Source organism: Trichomycterus rosablanca, chromosome 5 (genome assembly GCF_030014385.1).
Source record: "Trichomycterus rosablanca isolate fTriRos1 chromosome 5, fTriRos1.hap1, whole genome shotgun sequence".
Classification (NCBI taxonomy): Eukaryota; Metazoa; Chordata; class Actinopteri; order Siluriformes; family Trichomycteridae; genus Trichomycterus; species Trichomycterus rosablanca.
In genome coordinates, this window is record NC_085992.1 from 5,812,887 (window position 1) to 5,834,265 (window position 21,379).

General features: G+C 38.0%; 1 protein-coding gene across 1 annotated transcript; it reads right to left on the reverse strand.

The window, feature by feature from the left end:
• Positions 1–1,417: 1,417 nt before the first annotated feature.
• On the reverse strand, positions 1,418–16,156 carry rel (v-rel avian reticuloendotheliosis viral oncogene homolog). Its single transcript, XM_062994788.1, has 9 exons — positions 16,104–16,156; positions 13,064–13,203; positions 12,811–12,959; positions 11,142–11,233; positions 7,548–7,688; positions 4,070–4,174; positions 3,605–3,820; positions 2,834–2,977; positions 1,418–2,345 (listed from the first exon to the last, which is right to left on the reverse strand). Exons 1-9 carry the CDS (start codon positions 16,108–16,110, stop codon positions 1,519–1,521), a joined length of 1,821 nt encoding a protein of 606 aa, XP_062850858.1. The 5' UTR covers positions 16,111–16,156; the 3' UTR covers positions 1,418–1,518.
• Positions 16,157–21,379: the final 5,223 nt, after the last annotated feature.

Below are 21,379 nucleotides of genomic sequence, written 5' to 3' on the forward strand. Positions count from 1 at the left end.
TCATGAGTTTTCCAGGTGACCTTGCACTGTTTTATTTACCCTTCTTAAGAAGGTCCAATTAATGGCAAGTTTGGATAGCATTAATGCTAACTGAGAGATGATACATAGGTCATACAGAAAACTATTTCTCAAGGGTTTTGACCCCCTTGACCCAAAACTGGGGGAAATAATTTTACACCACACCCTTTTACACCAGTTTGACATTACCGCTGGATATGAAGGTTATTACATTTCCTGCAAATTACTTGCAAATGACTTGTATCTATTACTGTGAGTTAATAAAGCTTAAAAGTAAAACACTCTGTTAAAAACTCAGTCATTTTATTTTGTGATTACTTTCAAATTTCTCAATAAAAACTGACCAGCAAACCAGTGGGACTTTAATGCCCCGTCAGACTATCCATGTTGGACATCACCAATATTTTAGCTAAAAAAATGGCTAAATTCTCTGTTGCTTGTAAAAGCAGCTATAATGGCACTGACACTTTAATCCCCTTGTTTTTTTTTTTTAATTGAAAGCTCTGACGCTACACACCACTTTCCATTATTACCAAATGTAATAAAGTTTTTGATCTCCTTTAAAAATCAATATCAACACAATAGCACAAAGGTTATTGTTTATCATTTTATTGTATAAAAGTACAAAACAAAAATCACAACAGATTTAGAAAAATATAAAATACAATTCAGAAATCATGAGTTTAAAGTTAAAACAAGTACATGGAAAATATAAGGAACATACAATAATTTCAGAGTAAAAAGCAGATAGTAAAAATAAATGAAAAACAATAATGTAATAATCTTTGCAATTAAAAATCATAAAAAACTGACTAAAAGGCATTACAAAATGTAATTTGGAAAGGCCTAAACACAGTATTTTGAGAACTTTGGAAAGAACATGTGTTTAATATGACATAGCCATTACTCAGGGTTCGAGGATCCCTGCAAGTTCCAGAGAACAGACTTACTTTCCCACACTTGAGAAAGTTCAGACGGGTTTTCCAGAATTCCCAAATATGAGCTTTAAAACTTATGTACACAAAGGGTTCATTTAAATTACCACTTTCTTTTTGAATATAACAGTGGTATCCTACAGTAATGGCTGTGGTGGCCTGGCAAGCCTGCCTGGCAAGGTCACTTGTGCCAGCTATGACATCATACATTATAACCAAAAGTGAAGTCCCTTATAAAATATTATTATTATTATTATTATTATTATTATTATTATTATTAATGTGGAATAATAAACTTATAATATTAATTATAATAATAACAACAGCAATAAAAATAGTAATAGCATTATTATTGTTATTATTATTATTATTAACAATAATAATAATAATAATAATAATAACAATAATAATAATAATAATAACAATAATAATAATAACAATAATAATAATAGAAACAATCCAGCATAGCCTATTCATACAGCAAAAATTATGGTTATAAATACCAGATCTTAACACATCATATTCCATATAATTAAGTGCAGTGTTAAATGTATACATTTTTCTATTATTCACCACCAAATGGAAAGTACCAGTTTATGGGATCAGCCATGCCAGCCACATGGTACAATGGATTCTGTGAATTTCTCTGTTCTATCATGTTGGCACCAGTGCTTCTATCTGCCTGTCTCTGTGCATCTTGACTACCGTTGTTGGTTGCTGGGTAGTTTAGCATTGTATAGGACTGCGTGCAGTCAGAGGTGGAGCTGGTGGGATCCAGCATGGTCATGCCAATGTGCCCTTGAGACTCTTGTTTTAAATGAGCTGTCAGAGGGCCCACCAGACTCTGAAGAATATCATCACTATCCTGGTTTTCTGTAAATTGGTAATTTATTCCCATTAACCCAGTTGTGTTTGAGGCCCCGTTATGTGTCCCTGATGTGTGTGGAAGCTCATAGTTATACCAGCCACTTTCTTCTGCAGGCATGGATTTCTTCCTGTGGAGTTGCTGCTGGGAATGCTGGACATTCTGCTCCTGCTGGTCCTGTCGAGGCTGGCTGACTGAGGAACCTTGAGCATCAAGAATCTCCAGATCCATTGAACTCAGTATAGGAAGGCTGCTTTCTCTTTCTCCAGTGCTTGTTAGAGGGGGAGCTTGGTTAACTGTGTTAACCTGTGGCATGCTGACTCCATTACTGGGTGCAGGGTTACTACTGGCTTGGTTGAAGTGAAGTGAAGAACTGGGCCAACTGACCTGACCGAATGATGCTGGAGCTTGAGATCCTGAAGTAGGAGTCATCATGGGGGAGGCCTGATATTTACTGCTGTAGATGTTTTGTTGATTTGGCCGTATCATGCCAGTGCTAGGGTGTTTTGCATAAAAGTTTGTTGGCTCTGTGAAAGAAAATATAGTATTATAGGGGTGTTTTCAAAACATGAAAACATTCACCCTCAATATCAAAGCATAACTGTCTAATTGTATTATCTCCTGACTAACTGTGATGATATAAAATAAAGTAGTATAATTAGCATAACAATTATTATTTGTCTATTCTATAATGAATCATAAATAAAAGTAAAATAAGTAAAATACATCTAATGTATATGTTGCAAAATGTACTGATACTGCTACGTACACATTATCACATAATTATGATAATGATATCTTCATTTATTATTCATTCTCAGTTTTATTTATCGTTAACGTCATTCAATGTTGTTTAAAATAAGACACAACCAATAAAATAACATGATTTTTAATGGTCTAAGGTTTGGCTGGGGTATCATGTAAGAACAGATTGAAATTATGTGCAATAAAACATGCTAGCCCACCAGTGATTTTAATATTTTAAGTGTACATGATTGAAAACGCAGCTCCTTACCAGTCTTTATCCTTGCAGACATCATAGCAGTCTGAGGCACTGCTTTTGGTCTGTTCATGGAGTTCAAAGGTCCAGAGGTAAAGTTAGGAATGAACTTCATAAGATTCTCTATTTTCCTCTTCTTCTCTCGACACCCATAAGGATCTAAAAGAACAACAAAATTTTCCCAAATTACTTTCAAAGCCATGGCCCTGTTTACCTGTTTACTGAGCCTGATGCAGCAGCAGACACTAGATCATTTTAGGTATTTCACCATCTACCATATATAATAATGTGAAAAGATTTAGGGAATCCAGTGGCAAGGCCAGAAAAGATGGGAAACCATCATGCTATTAGGATAAATATTGTCACATAAGCTCAGGAGTACATTGGAAAACCGTTGTCACTTAAAAAAATCAAGAAATGCAACCTAAAACTTTACTATGCATTGAGAAAATAGACATTAAGATCAAGCTAGATCACCAAAAAAGCAAGACCCAACATCTGTCATGGTATGGGAGTATATTAATGCCAAGGACATGGGCACTAATGACTGGCATGTGCGTGAAAGTACTAATGATCATCGTTATTTTAGCAAGACAATGTCAAGCTGCCTGCAGTCCATATTAGTCTCCTGTTAACAATGTATATGCATATAAGAAACCAATTTTATTACAAAAATATTAATATACTGTATAATAAAACCTTAATAATAGCCTTATGAAGCAGACCAAGCTGCCGTCTTTAACAGCATACCCTATCATAACAGACTTGTATAGTGAAATGTCTTACCTTTGTCATCGGGCAGGTATCTGAACTCCATTGGCTCACTCACTTCCTGGTCTGTGGGGCGTCGTAGCTGCATATGCACAGTGACGGGAGATATGATGGATGTGTCATAGTAGGCAGGCGTACGAAAAACAATGGCCACCTGTCTGTGCACGTCTGCTTGGGAGAAGGAGCCTCTGGCCTCCCAGGTCTGGGTGAAGAAGCGCACCTCGATATCATCTAATATGAGGAAGCAAGCATGGTAGGATGATGTGAAATAATGAAAGGATACGGATAATGGATGATATAAGTAAAGTATGAGTCTAATAAATAGTTGGCTGGTAAAACAAATGTGTTTCTAAGTACCGAAATATAAAGTGAACATGAATGGATGAATATGAATATGGAGAAATACATGAAGAACATTTTATTGAAATTCAGTTTTCTATATATTGATTAAAAAATACTGTAAATAAAGCAGTTTTCTACCTTTCTGTACTTTGTCACAGAGCAGGAAGATCTCATCACCACCTTTAACACTGCCACTGTTCTTGTTGACACGGCAGATGCGCAGTTCAGCTGTGTTTGGGGCCCCTGAGAGTAAAATGATTTCATAAATTACAAGGTCAAGTCACTATTCAGAACAAAATAAGTTGGAGCTCTTAGAAAAAGGAAATTCCTGCCTTCAGTATAACTACATTTAAAGTGCTTGAACATAGATATTTCTACCTGGAATAGAAGGTAAATTCTCATATATAATATTTACCTTCTATTAAATACATTGATATATAATTAATTGACATATATAATTTATAAATTAAGATATTTCTAAAAGGGAGGAATAGCATTTTTGTCACGAGTAGATATTTGCCTAGTTTGTACCAGAGGTTTCCTACAGCTTGTGTCAATGAATTTAATAAAATTCTATCTGGGCCGCTCAGGTGGTGCAGTAGTCTATTGTGCTGCCCCTCCACCACTGGGATCCTGATCAACTTTCGATGCTGCTATTTTTTCAGACGGGTGTATACACAGACATGATGGGCTATGCCTGAGGAGAGGAGATGGAAAAAGTCCTGTCATGGACTGGCACACCTGTCTGTGTTTTTGCCTTGCCCCCGGTGTTTTATGGTGGAACCAGACGCACAGCGACTCTGATCAAGATAAAAGTTCCCAGTTTTTTCATGGATGGTTTGGCAGCTTCCTGAGTTTTGTAGTCACAAGTGGTTTTAAATTTCCTTGCCTTGCTTCTGGGTTGTAACCTGATGGTGGACTAAGTAGCTGGCTGAGCTAAACCCAAGTTTCTTCTAGGGTCTGTCAATTTGTTTTCAGTGTTTTCTGTGATTATTTATGGGTAGCACTGCCGCCTCACAGCAAAAAGGTCCTAGATTCAATCCCCAGGCAGGGCGTGAGCTCCGGTTTCCTCCCACAGTCCGAAAACATACAGTCAGGTTAATTCGAGACACTGAATTGCCCTATAAGTGAATGGGTGTGTATGTGTGAGTGTGTATGGATGTCTGCCCTGCGATGGACTGGCGCCCCATCCAGGGTGTTACTGTGTGCCCATTGAAAAGCTCATAGGCTCTAGCACCGCCCCCCTCCCCTCCCCTCCCGACCCTAATTGGATAAGCGGTTAAAAAAGTGAGAAAAAAAAGTGAGATTTTAATGTCATGTTTTTACACACTTTGGTTACATTCATGACAGGACAGGTAGTTACTGGTTACACAAGGAAACTGGAGCTCCCAGAGGAAACCCTCGCAGACACAGGAAGAACATGCAAACTTTACACAGAAAAGACTCAGAATCAAACCCGGTTGGGAATCAAACCCCGAAACTTGCTGTGAGGCGATTACTTGGTGTAGAGTGCAGTGGACATCTCCTATAATGCTTGTATCTGTCTATTCTATTTTTTTAGCTTTGTTTAATGAATTTCTCAAGTTTAATTATTTTGTTCCCTTATTTATTATTTTTTTCTTTTCTTTTTTTTGTTTAAATCTTCTGCAATTAGTTTACTTTCCCTTTTCATGAAGCACACATGCAGTATAAAAGTATTAAAAACAACCCTGATATTTTGTTCCTCGTCAATATCTTGAAATGCACATTACTATGCAGTGAGAAAGTATTCAAGTATACAACAGACTAGCAGGTCCTGTTTTTGTACTTGGGGTGGGGTGATCTGTTACTTCCTCTTTTAGCGATTGCGTATAAAAAAATCTAGAACCGGGAAGCTCCAAGTGTCACATTAAAGACGCTTAATGTGCCACATCATTCACCACAACAAAGCATTTCTCATGTGTAGTACACATGCTGCAAACTTTTTCCTTCACTCTAGCCTTTGTTGTGTTATGCACTGCCACCGGTCCTTAAAAGATTCTGAGCTGTGGCTTCTGCTACACACTGTACACACACTGCCTGCAACACAGGAAGTGCTAAATGAGGCCACACTCACTTCCTGTAACGTGATAAGTACCAGTTATTGCTGTGAGACTTCTGCAACATCTAGCCACATACACTGATCAGCCATAACATTAAAACCACCTCCTGGTTTCTACACACACTGTCCATTTTATCAGCTCCACTTACCATATAGAAGCACTTTGTAGTCCTACAATTACTGACTGTAGTCCATCTGTTTCTCTGCATGCTTTGTTTGCCCCTTTTCATGCTGTTCTTCAATGGTCAGGACTCTCCCAGGACCACTACGGAGTAGGTATTATTTGAGTGGTGGATCATTCTCAGCACTGCAGTGACACTGACATGGTGGTGGTGTGTTAGTGTGTGTTGTGCTGGTATGAGTGGATCAGACACAGCAGCACTGATGGAGTTTTTAAACACCTCACTGTCACTGCTGGACTGAGAATAGTCCACCAACCAAAAATATCCAGCCAACAGCGCCCCGTGGGCAGCGTCCTGTGACCACTGATGAAGGTCTAGAAGATGACCAACTCAAACAGCAGCAATAGATGAGCGATCGTCTCTGACTTTACATCTACAAGGTGGACCAACTAGGTAGGAGTGTCTAATAGAGTGCACAGTGAGTGGACACGGTATTTAAAAACTCCAGCAGCGCTGCTGTGTCTGATCCACTCATACCAGCACAACACACACTAACACACCACCACCATGTCAGTGTCACTGCAGTGCTGAGAATGATCCACCACCTAAATAATACCTGCTCTGTGGTGGTCCTGTGGGGATCTTGACCATTGAAGAACAGGGTGAAAGCAGGTTAAAAAGGTATGTAGAGAAACAGATGGACTACAGTCAGTAATTTTAAAACTACAAAGTGCTCATTTATGGTAAGTGGAGCTGATAAAATGGACAGTGTGTGTAGAAACCAGGAGGTGGTTTTAATGTTATGGCTGATCGGTGTATATCTGGCCATGGCCTACAGGCAGATAGTGCTTGGTTTTTTATAACATTCACTTGTAACATATATGCATATATTACATTTATTTTTATTTAGTTTTTGTTAATATTTTATCACTGTAAACATGTTTTTACTTCTAGTATATTACGGTACATTACAGCAGTACATCAGAGTCCGACTCAGTCCGAAATCAGCAGTGGAAATATGAGCCCCCTTCCTAGCATTTATGATTTAGATTTGACTTGGATAGCCACTAAAATCCTTGACTCTACTGAAGCATGTCAGCATTCCACGGTTATTATTGCAGGCTGGATGTAACTTTAAATTAGATAAAATAACTTAATAGGAAATAAGTAATGATTTAAGCACAATAGGGTGTGCAGCTTCTACTTTCAAGGCTCAATACATTCATTTTCTGAAAGATACAAACGAATATTAAGAAAATAACCTTAAGACAAGCAATAATGATCCTCCTATCAGCTGGGACCACTTGTTAAAGCCATTCTCTTATTTAAGATTAATACACATTCAACCTCAAAATTTAAGAATGAAATCGAAGTCTCTTGAGCTCTGAACGCATGTGTTTTTGTGGACACTCACGGTTGTCGTAGATAGGATTGGAGATGATAGGGACCAGTGGAATGCTGAAGCGTCCGGCCTCATCTTGCAAAAACACCTGAAAGCATAGACGCACCACGTTCAGGTCGTACTCCTCCATCTGCAGGAGCTGCTCTCTGGAGACTGCACGTACAAATGGGCAAAGAAACAGAATATATTAGAATGCATCGTTTGGACGGCGTTGAACGTACCTGTTGAGATGAAGCAAAGTGGGTTTTGATGTCAATGCCATTATGTTGTAGTGTTATACAGCAGGTTGTTGCATCAATGTCACCATGTAACAGTGTTATACAACATATTTCTTGTATATCTCACTACATAGCAGGGTTGTAACTTTGACAGTGTGATACAGCAGGTTTTTATGTCAATGTCACTATGTAAAAGTGTTACGCAGCAGGCTTTCAGGCCTATGTGTAGGAAAATGATAGAATTGTATAGCATGTTTTATGTCAGTGTTACAGAGCAGGATTTTACATTAATGTCACTATGTAACATTCAGTCATTCATTGTCTGTTTTACAACCGCTTTATTCTGGTCAGGGTCGTGGTGAGTCTGATTCATTGGGCGGGACACACCCCAGACCAGTCCATCACAGAGCAGACACAGAAACACACACAAACACTTACACTTAAGGCAATTTGTAGTAGCTCATATTGGCATGACTGCATGGCTTTGGACTTGCACTCGGAGGCTACCCACTATGCCACTGTGCTGCCCAATATGTAACAGTTTTGAACAATGGTTTTTATGGCAATGTCATTATGTACCAGTCTTCCAAAGCAGGTCTTTGTGTCAATGTCATTAAGTGACACTGTTATACAGCAGGTTTCTTTGTCATTATCACAATGGAACAATGTTACACAGCAGGTTTTTTAGCCTGCCAGCATGGTGCAATGTCATAAGAATGTAGGTGCAGGCTGAACTATCTCAGCTATCTTCGTGTGACTCTGTCTCTACGTAAGCTGAATTTGCCACTCAGCGGTATCCCCGGGCATATCACAGCCACATGCACCCACGTTCACACCGGCTTACATCTGAACATGCAGACACTCACATCCTACACAGAATGTGCGTCGAGACATTTCTCCATGAGTACACGCACACACACACACACACCCACACCTTCTCTCTTTCAGGAGTGTGTTTGCAGTGGACTCTCCCGCCCACCGGCAGTGTGACGTGCGGCTGACACCCGAGGTGAGGTCACAGCAGGTGGAAATATCGCAGAGAACCGAAAACCAAAAGGACAGATGACGGCTCTGCAGTGAGGAGGCTGGTAACCTGACGTTCAGAGCTCTGCTTATGCTTAAACCACAAGGCCTCAGAGAGGAAAAAAATAGAGGGAGAGGAGGATGGGTATAGAAACAGAGAGAGACGACACATGGACAGAGAAGCAGACTGAAATATGACTGATAAATTAAGCCAGCGTAGGAGGCGTGAGTGGGTGTAGAAGGCAGAGGCAGGGTGTGAAAATGAGGTGACGTGCAGGCATGGTTTTTGCATACATGTGTGTGTAAAGGCACAGAGAAACATAGATGGCTAGTGGGTGTTGAAAGGTGAGCATTTGGGTTAATGTGGGTGGAAGGGAGATTAAATCAACATAGGCAGACCTATATGCATCTTCAGCCACTGCACTCTCTATACTATGTTTGTCATCTTGCCTTATATAGTCATACTCATTACAGTATTTGAATAATGATGTATTAGTAGTAATTACAAACTACACAACCTAACAGTGCATGATTTAAAAAAAACAGATGGCCAGCAGTGGTGAAGGGGACATTAATGCTCACAGGTTCTGCATTTGTGTGGCTGTTATTAGTGTTATCCTCACACGGGGCACCAACAATACTTCTAAAAACATAGGTGCCATGTCTTACAGGGACTAACGTACAATGTCTTATAGGCACCAAGTTGTATTTGCAGCACTGAAAGCTATGAAAGATTGCACTGTTTGATACACATGGTGAAACAGAGAATTCTGCTGCGTTTAGGAAGCAAAAGAAAGCCACCTTAAAGATAGTAGAAGTGGCCAGAAGGAAGTTAGAGGATAAAGTCTGTTGTGAAAGGCTTTGATGTACAAATGACCCTCTGATACGTGCAGTGTCCTCTCAGCAAAATGTTTTTAAATGATATGATTATATGTCAGACCTACAGAGCGTTTTAATCTGTAATATTGTCCATTGAGGAGAAATGAAGCAAAAACAAAGTTACTTGTAGGGTGTGGTCAGATGTTACCATCTAGACCTAGTACTTAAATGCTGTAAAATTTCAGCATGTTGGCAAAAGGCATGAATTAACATTTAAAAATAATTTACAGTGAGGTTATTATGGGCGACACAGGCATCACAGCACGAAGGGCCTGGGTTGATTCGAGTCTGTGTTTTCAAATCAAATTTGTTTGTATAGCCTTCAAATAACATCTATTGCAAGCCTGAACAGGATAAAGCGGTGGCAAAACAGACAATGAATGACAAAAAAAATTCACCTTTTAACTATGTGCCATTTTTACAGTAAATAGATAGACTATAAGCCAATAAACATTTTAAGTGTCAATGCAAATCAACAAACATTTACAATTTAGATGACTGGCTGACATACATTAATTCTTAAGAACTAAAGCCTTCATTTATCAAATACGTCCCTATTCAGAAACAGTCCTTTGGTGGTGGACAAAATATTAGTGAGCAAACACTACGGAAATAAGAAGCTAAAGCTAAGGGTTTTCTTCATTTGCATGAACCTTTATACCAAATGTATTATTTAGACCTTTTAATAACATTTGTAAAATTATTTGTAATCCCTGTTCTATAGAACCAATTAAAGAGTGTATAACTTGAAAATGGGCAGTGATAGCTTCATGATTAGGGTATTAAAAAGGTAGTCTGAGAGTTGTCCGTTTAAGCCCCTCTACAGCCAAATTGCCTTTGTTGGACCCTTGAGCAACTGAATAAACTGTATTCAGTCATAATTGTAAGTCATTTTGGATAAAAGTATCTAATCAGTGCAGCAAATGTAAATGGGGATGCCTATGTATTCAGCATTTCACATTTATATTATGTATTGTTTGCTGCATTCTTGATAAGTAAATAAAATTCTACAAGCAGCAATACACTACATGACCCTCCTAATGATCAAGTTTAGGTATTTCAGACACGAAAGCTGCTAATATGAGTATAAAACCAATTATTGCAACATAAATCATAACCTCATGCAGTGAACATGATTTTAAATTGGGGTGTTCAACAAGCTCATGACCAGGTGTCCACGTACTTTTGGCTACATAGCATATCACAGTTAAATGTAACTGATGTCTAAATGGGATTCAATTAAACAATTTTTCCCTCTTGATGTTTTAGAAATGCGCAATTTAATAGTCTAAGAGTGGATCCCTATCACTTTGCTAAATAAATTTCCCCAGTCACATGCAACGCAACTGCAGCCAGTTGTGTAACTGTTACGCTGAAAAAGAGAAGTACCTTTTCCTTTCCTTTACTTATGATAGACCTGTAGCTTACATCACATTTATAGTACTGAGTGAACTACAGTACTGAAAACAAAACAATGAACTCTTACCATTAAAGGGGTTGATGCCTCGATTTATTCTCTGCATGATGGCATCCTTGACCTCTCTTCTCCTCACACATTGGATCCCCAGGTTCTGGAATCTAGAGAAAGAAAGGCTGTAAATTTAATATACAGTTTGTAGGTTACCAAAAGTAAATATATTTAAAGTTTGTATTCATGACAGGTGGACAGACATGTTTTTAATTAAAAACTGCAACTTTAAGGTCCACACTTTGCATACCAGGGGAAATTCCCTTACTGCTTTCATACTCTAAAACATGTTTGATTAAGGAGAAAATGATAGAGCTTTAAAAGAGAACTGTTGCAGCATGTGCATGGTATGGGGGCAGTTGGTGGGTGTACAGCATTCTGATATTAAATTCCATAAAGAGAACAGGAACAGTAAGTACTCTGATGTAAAGTGCAGTAATGACTATAAGCCTGATTAGGTAAAACTGGCAACAGGTAAAAAAATCAATGACATAAGTTAATAATATATTAATAATAGAAATAACACTGTTAATAACAATGATTTCAAGTCAAATAATTTCTTAAGGTATTCATTATACAGGCTATAATAATGGATATATACAGTGCATGGACCTTGGCTGCTATATTAGTGGTTCCTCTGCAGTATACAACGATAAGGCATAACATTAAAACCACCTCCTTGTTTCTACACACACTGTCCATTTTAGAATAGAATAGAACAGAATAGAATCTTTATTGTCACTATACACAAGTACAATGAAATTTTATCAGCTCCACTTACCATATAGAAGCACTTTGTAGTTCTACAATTAGTGACTGTAGTCCATCTGTTTCTCTACATACTTTTTAGAGCAGGTATTATTTGAGTGGTGGATTATTCTCAGCACTGCAGTGACACTGACATGGTGGTGGTGTGTTAGTGCGTGCTGTACTGGTATGAGTGGATAAGACACATCAGCACTGATGGAGTTTTTAAACACCTCACTGCCACTGCTGGACTGAGAATAGTCCACCAACCAAAAATATCCAGCCAACAGCGCCCCGTGGGCAGTGTCCTGTGACCACTGATGAAGGTCTAGAGAAGATGCCCAACTGAAACAGCAGCAACAGATGAGCGATCGTCTCTGACTTTACATCAGCAAGGTAGACCAACTAGGTAGGAGTGTCTAATAGAGTGGACAGTGAGTGGACACGATATTTAAAAACTCCAGCAGGGCTGCTGTGTCTGATCCACTCATACCAGCACAACACACACTAACACACCACCACCATGTCAGTGTCACTGCAGTGCTGAGAATCGTCCACCACCTAAATAATACCTGCTCTGTGGTCCTGTGGGGGTCCTGACCATTAAAGAACAGGGTGAAAGCAGGTTAAAAAAAGTATGTAAAGAAACAGATGGACTACATCAGTAATTGTAGAACTATAAAGTGCTTCTATATGGTAAGTGGAGCTGATAAAGTGTAAATACAGTGTTTTGCCTTACACAATAAAGAATGTGCAGAGTGCAGTTTCTTCTATTACAGGCAGGACTAGGAAAGATTTGGGGCCCTGGCAGGTTAATGCACTTGGACAAATTTTCCTTACTTGGAATCCGTCCCACCCTCCCTCATTCATGGCATCCCTAGCCATAGGTTGAGAATTGACTGTACACTTAAGAAAGTGAGTAAATAGGGTTCAGACTTACGCAATAACTTTACGTTCAGATCCAAATTCTGCCTCATAGTATCCCTCCTTGCAGTCTTTTCCCACCAGGTCATGCGGATGTGGTCTGTATGGTTCGTTTTTAGTTACCAAGGACACACGCACTTTTCCTCTTCCACATGTGTTCAGAATCTGACAGAGGGAAAGCAAACAAATTAGGAAGACTGTCATAAAAGAAATGACAATGTGTGCATGACTATAGGAATCTTCATGGGAAGGTGCTATTAAGTTTGTACCTGAATGCTTGGGTATGTCCTGTTATTGTCTGAGCTTTTTTCTCCGGGTATACTCCCAGCTGAGCGACCCTCGCACTTATACCTAAAGCGCATGCCTCGTTGTTTGGGTTGTTCAAAGATCTGAGCACAGGGTCCTCCCACTGAAAAGCAAGAGTCAGAGAGATGAGAGCTGACACAGTGAGTGCCGAGTCAGGTTCTACATGTGTAAACTTTACAAAAAACTGTGAAAAAAATGGAACTTCCCAATGAGAAAGAAAAACAACCAGATTAAAAGAAATCAGTAAGCAAGGTTCGGAGAAAGCCCTTTAAAGTCTAAACATCTGAACATCTGCAGACCACCGTGTTTTTCTCAGAACACAAACAACCACAGCTGGCATCAAATAATTTCCCCTGGGTACACCTGGTAGTTGACCCTGTGCACAGGTTCACAGGTCATAGCGTGATATTCTGATAATCTGAGTTTTTTTGTGCACCTGTCTGTGGTATGAGATGTTCGGTCCCTGTTTGTGTAATACAGGTGCATTGAATACAAGTACAAAAGGCACCGGATTGGGGAGAAATAGAACACGAGTACTGGAAGACAAAAACAAAGCACTTGCTTTCTGTCCTGGGTGCATTTTTAATGAATAATGTAATAAAAGAATGCGCAAGTAAATATTTTCATGCAATTTACGAGGGGTAGTGTTCTACCTGACTATTAGCAAGCATGATGAAACTTTTTGAAAATTTACCTTAGCCATTGTGAAAGATCTTCACAATTTTGCATTGTATTACTAATCAAAACTGTTATTTTGTATGCATTAAAGCATACAGTCCCATAACAGTGAAATAAAACAGATGTCAGAATGTAAGAAGATTAACATCTGCAATATTTATATCAAATTTCTTTAGTTTTTGTCATTTTATTAATTTTGTCAACTTAATTCTAAAGTAAATACCAATTCATAGCGTGTAGTACACTTGTCTGTGTACTATCTGTCCCATTTGGTCAGGTTTGCGCGCTACTTTACTTATATGGTCTGTGCTTCCTGCCTTAGTAACTAGCTGGCATCTCATATGGTGCTTGCTATGCTGATTTAGATTGACTTTTTAAATCTTGTGTATTTTTAACTATCATAGCACATCTAAAACTGCATTGTTTGGTTTTGGAAACTTATATACATTCTATTTTTTCAAGTAAACTAAAAATAAACTTTACATTGTTATGCAGAATTAAAGAACTAGCAGAACTGTACTGTTAACAGGTTCTCATGTATTTGCCATAAATCTCAGAACTTGTCAGTCTTGTCAATTATCAGTATTAAGTCAATTATCAGTATCAGTATTAAGGACTGATAGATACTGATGTAGGGTGCTGGATTGGTATTATATGAGATTTGACAGAGACAATCTATAGACATATTTTATGCTGTTAACTTTTATCATTTTGACATGACATATATCATATGCATAAACAAAGAAACCAGTCTAGCTTAGATTTTTGCAATCAAGACTTGGCAATCAAGTTGCAGTATCACCAAAGTGCTTTTGGTACTGGAATTATACTAAGAATGTGAAAAATGGGATTGGGACATTGTTGTGTAGTACACTTATTAACAAAATTAATTAAAATGTAGACATAAAGGTGGAATCATACAATTAGAACGACCAACAAACTGAGCTAAGTGCAAGTTACTGTAGAATGGCATTTTATTTATTCAGTGTATTCAGTATTTAGCAGTCATGAAGCTAAGCATGGCCAGATCTGTGTGTATAGTGTGTATGGGGGCAAGCCATAGCCTAGTGGTTAGGGTACTGGACTAGTAATCAGAAGGTCGCTGGTTCAAGCCCCACCACTGCCAGGTTACTGCTGTTGGGCCCTTGAGCAAGGCACTTAACCCTTAATTGCTCAGATTGTATACTGTAGTAGTACTGTAAGTCGCTTTGGATAAAGGAGTCTGCTAAATGCTGAAAATGTAAATGTATAGTGCATATACAGTATGTGCTGTTTTTAAGGTGCACTTTCTATTTCAAGTATCTTAATTACACAATAATACGAAACTTACAATAATATGTACAAATGATTAGGATCATAATCCTGAGAGAACATCTGCAAACAAAAAATGTGCTGACTTGTTTATGATAGTCCCATTATAGACATGCACCCTCAATCCATCACATCACATCACAAAGGAAAACATTGCAGACTCCCTTGTAATATAATGGCCAGCATTTTACATTACTGTGGTTACATGGAAAAACAAGATCTGCAGCTTTATTTCACCTTGAAAACACCAGAAATGAATTTAATCCCATTCACCTTCAAACCTGGCTACAAACACACAGCTGACCTCACTCACTTCTACCTGATCTGCATTCAACACACAAGAAGTGGGTGGGTAGCACAGCAACCCCAAAGCCCAGCCAGCTACCCGTGCCAACAAAAGAGAGAAGTTATAAAAGACATGAATTATAGAGAAGGAAAAGCGTCAGTCAGCAGGAGCACCATAAAACTTACTGCTCAGTGTTGGGAAACAAGCTGCGCAAGAAAAAGGACATGAATCAGGAAATCAAGCTACAAATACACAAGTGCTAAATATTCGAACATGGGAAGTTGCAGTCGAAAGCAGTTGACAACTGTTCCTCATTTTGATTTCCTGTTGCTGATTTGTCCGTGATTGATTTTTGACTTATGGTGCAATTACATTTGAATAGGATCAATAATAAACTAAAGTCAGTGATTAAGTTTAGTCTTCTCAGTTGTGAGTGAAATTATTTTATCCCACAGTTGTCTATTTTTTTTTTTTTTTTCATGACAGGACTAATCAATTCATGTATTTCACCACAAATATACAGGCTACTATAATAAATATGAATTCATACATACAGTATACTTCACTATATATACAGGATCTATAGGATCAAATAAATCCATGCAAGTCAGTAACACAAGTATAATCAAATATAAGCATCTGCACTGTTTAGATTAAAGCATATAAAGTGATGTCTGGTTTTAAATATAATATTGTTAGATAATAATAATGCTAATAATAAAACTTACCATCCATATTTGTGGACACCCAGGCGGCTACACACAGTCAAACTCCCTTTGTCACAAACCAGACTGAATGACTGAAGGTTTACGCTGCACAGCTATAAGCAGCCTGGGAAATCCCCAGCTGAAAGACTCCCACCCCCTTTTTGTCTCCAGCCAATCAAATCCCACTAAGATTATAATAAGATTACAGACCACGCCCACTCACAACACCTTCGCACCACCCACACCGAACACGGTCTGAACGGTTTTCTTTCCAGCCAAAGCAAACGTCTGTACCTAATATGACCAAACGTATTTGGACACATGATTAGAGCTTGTTGGACATCCCATTTCAAAAACAAACACTATTACAATATTTTGAGAAGGCTTCTCACTTCACAAGACTTTGAAGTATGTCTGTGGGAATTTGTGCCCATTCAGTCAAAAGAGCATTTATATGGCTGGGTTCTAATGTTGATCCGGAAAGTCTCAGTTGATCTTCCAGTTCATTCCAAAGCTGTTCAGAGGGGCTGAGGTCAGAGCTCTGTGCAGGACACTGGAGTTTCTTATATTTATAGAGCTTGCTTTGTGCACAGGGGCAAAGTCATGCCCGAACATAAAAGGGTCTTTCTGGAAGCATATCATTTATTTTATTCATTTTATACCTGTGTGTAATACAAAACTACATTAGGTGCCATTTCATCATTTGATTTCTAAATTGAATAACATTTAACATTTCGGAGGCTGGCTGTTATTATTATTATTATTAGAGAAATGAACAACCATGTTATTGCAAAATAATGCCGATAAACTACTACATATTTTCATAACCACCAGAATAAACCATTTCAGTGTGTTGCTAGCAGGCTGTCATGGTGCATACATTCTACTACTACTACTACTACTGTTACTACTACTACTACTACTAATAATCATCATTTATCTTATGTAAAGCACTTTAAGATTCTGGACTAAGAAAGTGGCATATTATTACTTTATTACTACTACTACTACTACTACTACTACTACTACTACTACTACTACTACTGGGTTATTAGGGGCTAGTCTGCTGCAGGTGACATAAAACGGAGGGCATTGGAGAAAGCTGACCCATCCGTGCAGCCAACCATCGCAAAGTAATGGCGCAGAAGTAATGTGACATGACGTGACAGTCACTAATAAAACACTTTTTGTATGTTTTATATACAGTGATTGTTATGTATCTTAATTAACCCTTAAAAAATCATCAAGTCTGTTTTTATTAAATTGCCTGTAATTACATAATGAAATACCCCAAATTGCTGGATAAATAAAGTGATTTTTAAATAAGTAAGTTTTAGTTTGTATTCATTTCTCATATACATTTCAAATTATTCAAGCTGAACTCACACATCTCTTTCAACAGCACTCCCAAATAAAACTGTTTAAAAACTCTCAAAGGGGAAAAAGAGGAAAGACAACCGACTGGGTGACAAAGTGTACATAGCTACAGTCGGTAATTGTATACTCACAACGTCCATCTGTTTGGTAGATGTAGCTAATAACATGAATTAATGTACATACCAGATAGGTATACCTAATAAAGTGCACCATAATTGTACATCTTCCACATTAATACAGGATTTCTGTTTGACCTATATTATGTTAAAAGAAAGATTGTAAATTAAGTCATCCTATTTATCCTATTCATTGGTTAAATAATATATATATATATATATATATATATATATATATATATATATATATATATATTCATTTTTGTAAACAAGTAAAATAACAATAAAGATTAGGTGGAAGAGTTGACTGCAAGTAAATATTGCAATAAATCAATATCGAAATAAAATATACACATTTATTATTTGTCTGGTTTCATGTATAATTAATTCTAAAGAGTAATGAGTTCTATAGTAATAATTTTAAGTTAGTTGGTTTGTTAGATATACACCGATCAGCCATAACATTAAAACCACCTCCTTGTTTCTACACTCACTGTCCATTTTATCAGCTTCACTTACCATATAGAAGCACTTTGTAGTTCTACAATTACTGACTGTAGTCCATATGTTTCTATGCTGTTCTTCAATGGTCAGGACCCCCACAGGACCACCACAGAGCAAGTATTATTTGGGTGGTGGATCATTTGGCAGTGGGCAGCGTCCTGTGACCACTGATGAAGGTCTATAAGATGATCAACTCAAATAGCAGCAATAGATGAGCGATCGTCTCTGACTTTACATCTACAAGGTGGACCAACTAGGTAGGAGTGTCTAATAGAGTGGACAGTGAGTTGACACGGTATTTAAAAACTCCAGCAGCACTGCTGTGTCTGATCCACTTATACCAGCACAACACACACTAACACACCACCACCATGTCAGTGTCACTGCAGTGCTGAGAATGATCCACCACCTAAATAATACCTGCTCTGTGGTGGTCCTGTGAGGGTCCTGACTATTGAAAAACAGCATGAAATGGGGCTAAAAAAGCATGCAGAGAAACAAATGGACTACAGTCAGTAATTGTAGAACTACAAAGTGCTTCTATATGGTAAGTGGAGCTGATAAAATGGACAGTGAGTGTAGAAACATGGAGGTGGTTTTAATGTTATGGCTAATCAGTGTATGTCTATATTAATTAAAATGTTGCTTAATAATAATAATAATAATAAAAACTAAGCTGTCCAGAGGTGACTTATAATTCTCCAAAAATACTTTAATAATAAACAACAGATTTGAACCAACTTACACATCCATGAATAATAAAACGGTTAATATAAGAGTATGAATAGTATATTGTCAACAGAAAGAGAAAGTATTGTTAAACACAGGTATTAATCTGGTAATTGTCAGTTAAATATTTCTGTGACTGCACGTCATGGATGATTTCATTAGCTCTAGTAAACAAGTGTCATTATTGAATGAATAAGAACCTTACAGAAAAAAACAAAAACTGGTTCTGCCACATTGTAATGAGGTTCAAGTTGCAGCTCTCCACAGATAAAAATTCCTTATAATGATAAAATCATGAACACTGACCCAGTGAGAAGTGAATGATGGCTGCAGATCCTCATATGTACATCTAGGCTTTTTGTGACTTTATTGTTTATTCTTGATGTCTTGATTTAAATCCAAAGTAAACCTGTTCAGCATTTTTATGTACGCAACAGAGCACGGTAAGATGTTGATTGATTAATTCTATCATGCAGTACACCTCTCAGCATCTGCACATCTGTGTCACCAGTGACATTTAGTTAGATGTTTTGTCACCAGTCTGTATGTCATGTATTTATTAAATTAGACAGTTTAGAAGGACAGTAATGGTATTAACATATCTGAGCTTGTTGGACATCTGATTCCAAAACAATATACAGTCCTGCTCACCATTATTGGCACCCCTTCATTTTTTGCATAACCTGTACAATATCTTCAGAAATAAATGGAAATGTACCAAATTTATATTATCAGGATTTTTTAATTGGAGGTCCAAAGTAATATAACGAAGAACATTGTTTTTCAGCTTACATGTTGTCATTTTAAAGAAGAAACAGAAAAAAACAGCATGTGCAGTAATAAAGGCACCCCTCCTTAATATTTGGTTGCACACCCTTTGGCAGTGATGACAGCCTCCAAACGTTTCTTGTAGCCATCTATAAGCTTCTTGCACTTCTCAGCTGGTATTTTCTCCCACTCTTCCTTTGCAGTTTGTTCGAGCTCTTGAATGTTTGCAGGGTTCTTTTTCCCAATGGCAGATTTCAGCTCACCCCACAGATTTTCAATGGGATTGAGATCAGGACTCATTGCTGGCCATTTTAAAACAGTCCATTTCTTCCTTTTCAACCATTCCTGCGTGCTTTTGGATGTGTGCTTTGGGTCTTTGTCTTGCTGGAGGACCCATGATCTTCGACTCAAACCAAGTTTTCTTACACTGGGTAGGACATTTTGCTCTAAAATCTCTTGGTAATTCTCCGATTTCATGATTCCTGTGATACGGTCGAGGCCCCCAGTACCAGACGCAGCAAAACAGCCCCACAGCATTATGGATCCTCCACCATGCTTAACTGTAGGTAGGGTGTTATTTTCCTTATACGCTTCATTGCGCCGTCTGTAAACAAACTGTTGGTGTGCATTGCCAAAAAGCTCTATTTTTGTTTCATCGGTCCACAGAACATTTTCCCAGAAGGATTGTGGTTTGTCCAGGTACTCTTTGGCAAAGTTGAGTCGTTCCTTTTTATGTCTTTTCTTCAGCAATGGTTTCTTTCTTGGCCTTCGCCCATAAAGCTCTGCTTGGTTTAGTGTGCGCCGTATGGTACTTGTTGAAACCAAGACCCCAGACTGTTCCAGGTTGGCCTTCAGGTCTTTGGATGTTTGACATGGTGTTTTTTCCACCATTCGCACCAACCTTCGAAGACATCTCTCATCAATTTTCCTCTTCCCTCCACGTCCAGGGAGGTTCTTGACTGTTCCATGCTTGGCAAACTTCTTAATAACATTGCGCACTGTTGAAACAGGGATACCAAGGTCTTTGGAGATGGCCTTATACCCTTTGGAGGTCTTGTGTTTGCTAATAATAGCACTTCTGATGTCCTCAGACAGCTCCTTTGTCTTCACCATTGTGACAAAGGAACAGGGAATAACTTGTGGCTTTTTAAAACACTGAAGTCATCATTCATTGGGTAATTAATGTCACATGGGCACTGACAATTTATCACAGGTGATTCTCATTTGTGATTTAGCACAGGTGAGTCAAAATGTGTTTCCATACTGATTTACTGTAAAGGGTGCCAATACCAGTGCCACAGCAAGCTTTAGGTTTTTCTATTTTTTCTCTCCCATTGTTTTTAGTTTTAAATGTTGTTTATCATTTGCTCTTTTGTATCAAACACAAGTTCTCTATAGAAAAAAGCTGTTACACTTGATTCATTTTTTTCCAGGAGATATTCCACATTATGTACTTAAACTTCATGGGTGCCAATAATGGTGAGCAGGACTGTAGACTGGTAGCTTTTTTTTTAAACATGGCACAATTACTCATTAGTAAATGCACTACTGGAGTCACGTTTAAACTAACTGTGTCTGCATTTATTGTCATTTTAAAGGTAAGTGTATAATATTATTATGACATTTCATACATACACTGATCAGCCATAACATTAAAACCACCTCCTTGTTTCTACACTCACTGTCCATTTTATCAGTTCCACTTACCATATAGAAGCACTTTGTAGTTCTACAATTACTGACTGTAGTCCTATCTTAGTCCAAATCTATTTCTCTACATACCTTTTTTTTTTCTTTAGCTTT

Coding starts and splice junctions, on each gene's coding strand:
- rel (XM_062994788.1), bottom strand. Junction 7,689..11,141: donor AGGCATCAACCCCTTTAATG/GTAAGAGTTCAT, acceptor TTGTACGTGCAG/TCTCCAGAGAGCAGCTCCTG. Junction 4,175..7,547: donor CAATCCTATCTACGACAACC/GTGAGTGTCCAC, acceptor TTTTACTCTCAG/GGGCCCCAAACACAGCTGAA.